Below are 3,705 nucleotides of genomic sequence, written 5' to 3' on the forward strand. Positions count from 1 at the left end.
CAAATTTGGGCCTTTAGTTCATGAGGCTGTCCTTGAAAACAATCGGGCCACTATTGAGAGATAGGAATGGACGTGCTTATCACGCCAGCATCACAATCATTAAATATGTAAGATTGTAAATTGTAAGACAAAAATGTTATCATCAACATTGTTTCATCAACAATAATTAGTCCAACCTTTATCTACTTCAGGTACTTGAGAGCTGTGGCATACAGATGGTTGATGCGATGGTTTTGTGGGTCAATGGGATGGGAGAATACTGACCTTTACCTGCTTGTGTTTACCACTTTCGGAAATCATATCCAAGTGGTAACACAAAACGTTACATACCATCAGAGGGGCGATGATGGAAGGGTCTTTTAACTTATGCACTGTAGAAACTGTTGACCTTTTTTGCTGAGTTTAGAATCGTCAGGAAATATGCCTAGATGAAAACCAAATAGAGATACATGGATGCACTATATAAGTTGACATGCAGTTTAATGGTTTGAAACAAGAGTAAACAATAAAACAAATTGGTGCAACTACTGAGAGGTTAAGCTGAAGGAATTAAATGAAAGAAAATCTTTCTTCAATGTCAGTGTGGGAAAAAGACAAAAGAAAAATATATGGAATTAAATCATAGCATAAATGTAAAATGGAAAATAGCAAGCCACATGAACTTATCTTATTAGTTCTTCGCACTTGAGTGCACTGCATCCGCAAAGGGTATGTTGAGATTAAACCAATAAAAAAGTTAATCGTGAAAATTAATTAGTTGCACAATCGAGTGAGATAGACATCTTCAATCTGACAAGTATGCATACCATTCAATGTTATTAATACTGTAATCATCAGAAAGGTGTGTATCAGTGCCCAGATAGGAGGCTAAAGGGTACTATCACTTGCCTAAGGTGAACCCTCAGGCTGGTGGTGGAAGGAGGTGCAATCTATACCGCGCCATCCGACAATCAAATAAAGATTATAGTAAACGCGACAACCGCGTGAAATCTGTACACCACTATATGTTGACATTTACATCAAGTAGTGCATTGGCAGCATTGTTAAAATTTTGTGAATCAAATGAATTCATTTCTGATAAAATGCTAGACAACCACGACACGCCTCAGGCAATAGCAGGTATAATTTTTCCGCCAGATTGCCACTCTTCGATTTAAACGCTTTTGGCTTTCGTAAATCGGTCCCGTATTCATTTTTGTCTGCAAACAGCATCATTTGTTTCGAGTTTTCGCGATTTCCTTCCATGAATTCGTAGTTTTTATAGGTCTTTATAATCCCTTCTAGACGATTCTTATATATATGAGGGTATTTCCTAACTTCTTCCGCTAATCTTTCTTCGAATTTATCCATGATTTAATATTTTTTCATATTTGTGATAAACATATGCTGAGACAAACACAAATGACTAACCACGTGTTATTAGATAATAATTATCTTGCACGACAATTCGACAAAATGTCTTCGACGTTACGACTTTTGCGAGGCGCACGTGAACCAATACGGTGAAATTACAAATGTTACCTGTTTTGGTGATATGACGTCATATTCCTCATGCGACATGGAGCGCGACATAAGTATAAATTAGCCTTTACTTCTCCATTCCAGACAGGCTCCAAGCAATGTTTGACCACTGCCATATCATCTACCAAATTAAATTTATTCTTTTCAGTGGAGCATTGACCTCGAGGATGTCCTTTCATTGGAGCTTAGCATTTAGTACATTTCAAATGGCGAATCGCTTGCTTCCCAGTGCATACTTCAACATGCTCAGCTTCATCACTAGTAGATGGTACCCCTCGTCGAGAGCATGTTTCCTTCAGCGATGGTTTATGGAGTATGTCGAATAATCAACAAAACTTATATCGAATTTACATATGACAAAGAAATTTAACATAAACAAGCGTAAACTTACTTGTCTTCGTTTTCGATCGGTTATTTCTGTCCTGTAATGGTTCAGGAATCCCAGCCACGTCAATCGTTGGGTAGCATCTTTCTTCAACCTTCTTTTGAGCCTGACTTGCACGCTCAAATTAAGGTCAAAACGAGAATCTCCAAAATGCGCACAACACAGACACGAGATAGAGGAAGCCTCAAAACCCGGTCTATGTTTACGCACAAAATTTACCCATTTTCTATGTCTTTGCGGCTCTGTTTCTTTTTTAGGAAACAGATGCATCGACATTCCTTCGGTTTTGAATCATTGGCGCACTAATTTGATTAGGTCCGCCAGCAACACAGCGTTTTCCTCCGCGTTTCTTATTAAGATTACTAGTAGAATACGCCATGTTGATATATGTGTTCAACTTTCTACGTCACAAGTCATTAGCATACCAATCAAAAGTTCAAAAATGCTGAAAATCGTGACTTTGAACGTCCGTAAAATCACTTTCACCAATCCAATTTCAATTATAATTGCAGATACAAAATCACTGAAATAAGGTCTTTCAATTATGCTCATAAAAAAGGTGGCTAAAATTCGTAATATAAACATTTTAAACATATACGTTCTTTCACGCTGTTTATTTATTAGATTCGAGAAAATTATGTTCTTGCGAAGAAAGCGATAAATCAAAATCAGAATTGAGTGTTCAGTCTGTTAATTCTGACAAAAACTTTATTTTGGATACGTGACAAAAACTCGGAAAGCAATGAAATTTGAGCGATAATGATTCGGATTTTGACTCCAAAGCATGGATGGTCGGAAAGACACAAATTTAATCTCATCTTTTAAGCCCTGGAAAATTAGCATTCCTTTGATTCGGCAAACTACTAAACTGACGCTCCAAATCTTCTGGTTTTATACGAGCTAAACAAAGTGTTGGAAGAAGGCTCAAATACACGCTTTGCTCTAAAACCCAGATATTCCATCTTCGCTTGGCCTCGGGCCTTTTATCATTATAAGGCATAGTGTGAAGACTCAAACGAGAGCAAAGGCTTGACTCATTCGTACAATTGGCTGCAAAGCAAATATTTACCTTTTTCTGCTTTTACAAGACAATGCTTTAGGCGCTTATAGACTCAAGTTGTGCCTCAGCCAGTTGTGCCTCGTGTAACACGAGTACCTTGGATGACGTCAGAAAATTAGCTAGTTTCAGACTCATCATACGGACATGGTTCACAAGAATATACGATTTTAGTGAAGTTAGCACTTTTACAAAAATCAAACTATTTGACCAAATTCAAAATTTTTCTTCAACGAGGCTTAAAACCATTGACAGATTTGATATTGATAAATAAATTTTGGTGGAAGGAATAGTTTAAGACTACAAGGTAAAATGCCTATTATTTTCTCAGTAAAAGAATATTAAAACGTACATAGAAAGACTAAACATTTTATCAGTCTGGCTACTACACTGAAAAATTTTATTCTTTAAAATTCATAACCATTATCATTGTTCAGAAGGTATTATTATAAAAATTAGCAGGTGTGATTTATTAGGACTAATGCTTTATTCACGACTTAGGGCCTAAGGAAAACATAATGTAATTGGGGAACAGTTATAGGAACATATAGTATAATTTTATAGAGAACATACAGTAGATTGCATTGAATATTTTTGTGCCATGCATATCTTATTCCGCAAGTGATTACTTTAGTGGCAGTCATACACTATCATTTTTTTGACCAATAGGTGCACTGAGCTGGCAAACTACACCCAGTAATATAATTATATATACAGCAGTAAGTTGCACAGAAAGTGGTCC

General features: G+C 36.5%; 1 protein-coding gene across 1 annotated transcript in view; it reads left to right on the forward strand.

Moving 5' to 3' along the window:
- Positions 1-1,082: 1,082 nt before the first annotated feature.
- LOC124452035 (exportin-2-like) overlaps positions 1,083-3,705 on the forward strand; it is a 7,215-nt gene continuing 4,592 nt past the window's right edge. The window contains exon 1 of the mRNA XM_047002628.1: positions 1,083-1,119. Within this exon, the coding sequence (XP_046858584.1) occupies positions 1,083-1,119 (37 nt within the window). The remainder of the gene's footprint in view (positions 1,120-3,705) is intronic.

This window comes from Xenia sp. Carnegie-2017, unplaced genomic scaffold (genome assembly GCF_021976095.1).
Source record: "Xenia sp. Carnegie-2017 unplaced genomic scaffold, XeniaSp_v1 HiC_scaffold_24, whole genome shotgun sequence".
Lineage (NCBI taxonomy): Eukaryota > Metazoa > Cnidaria > Anthozoa > Malacalcyonacea > Xeniidae > Xenia > Xenia sp. Carnegie-2017.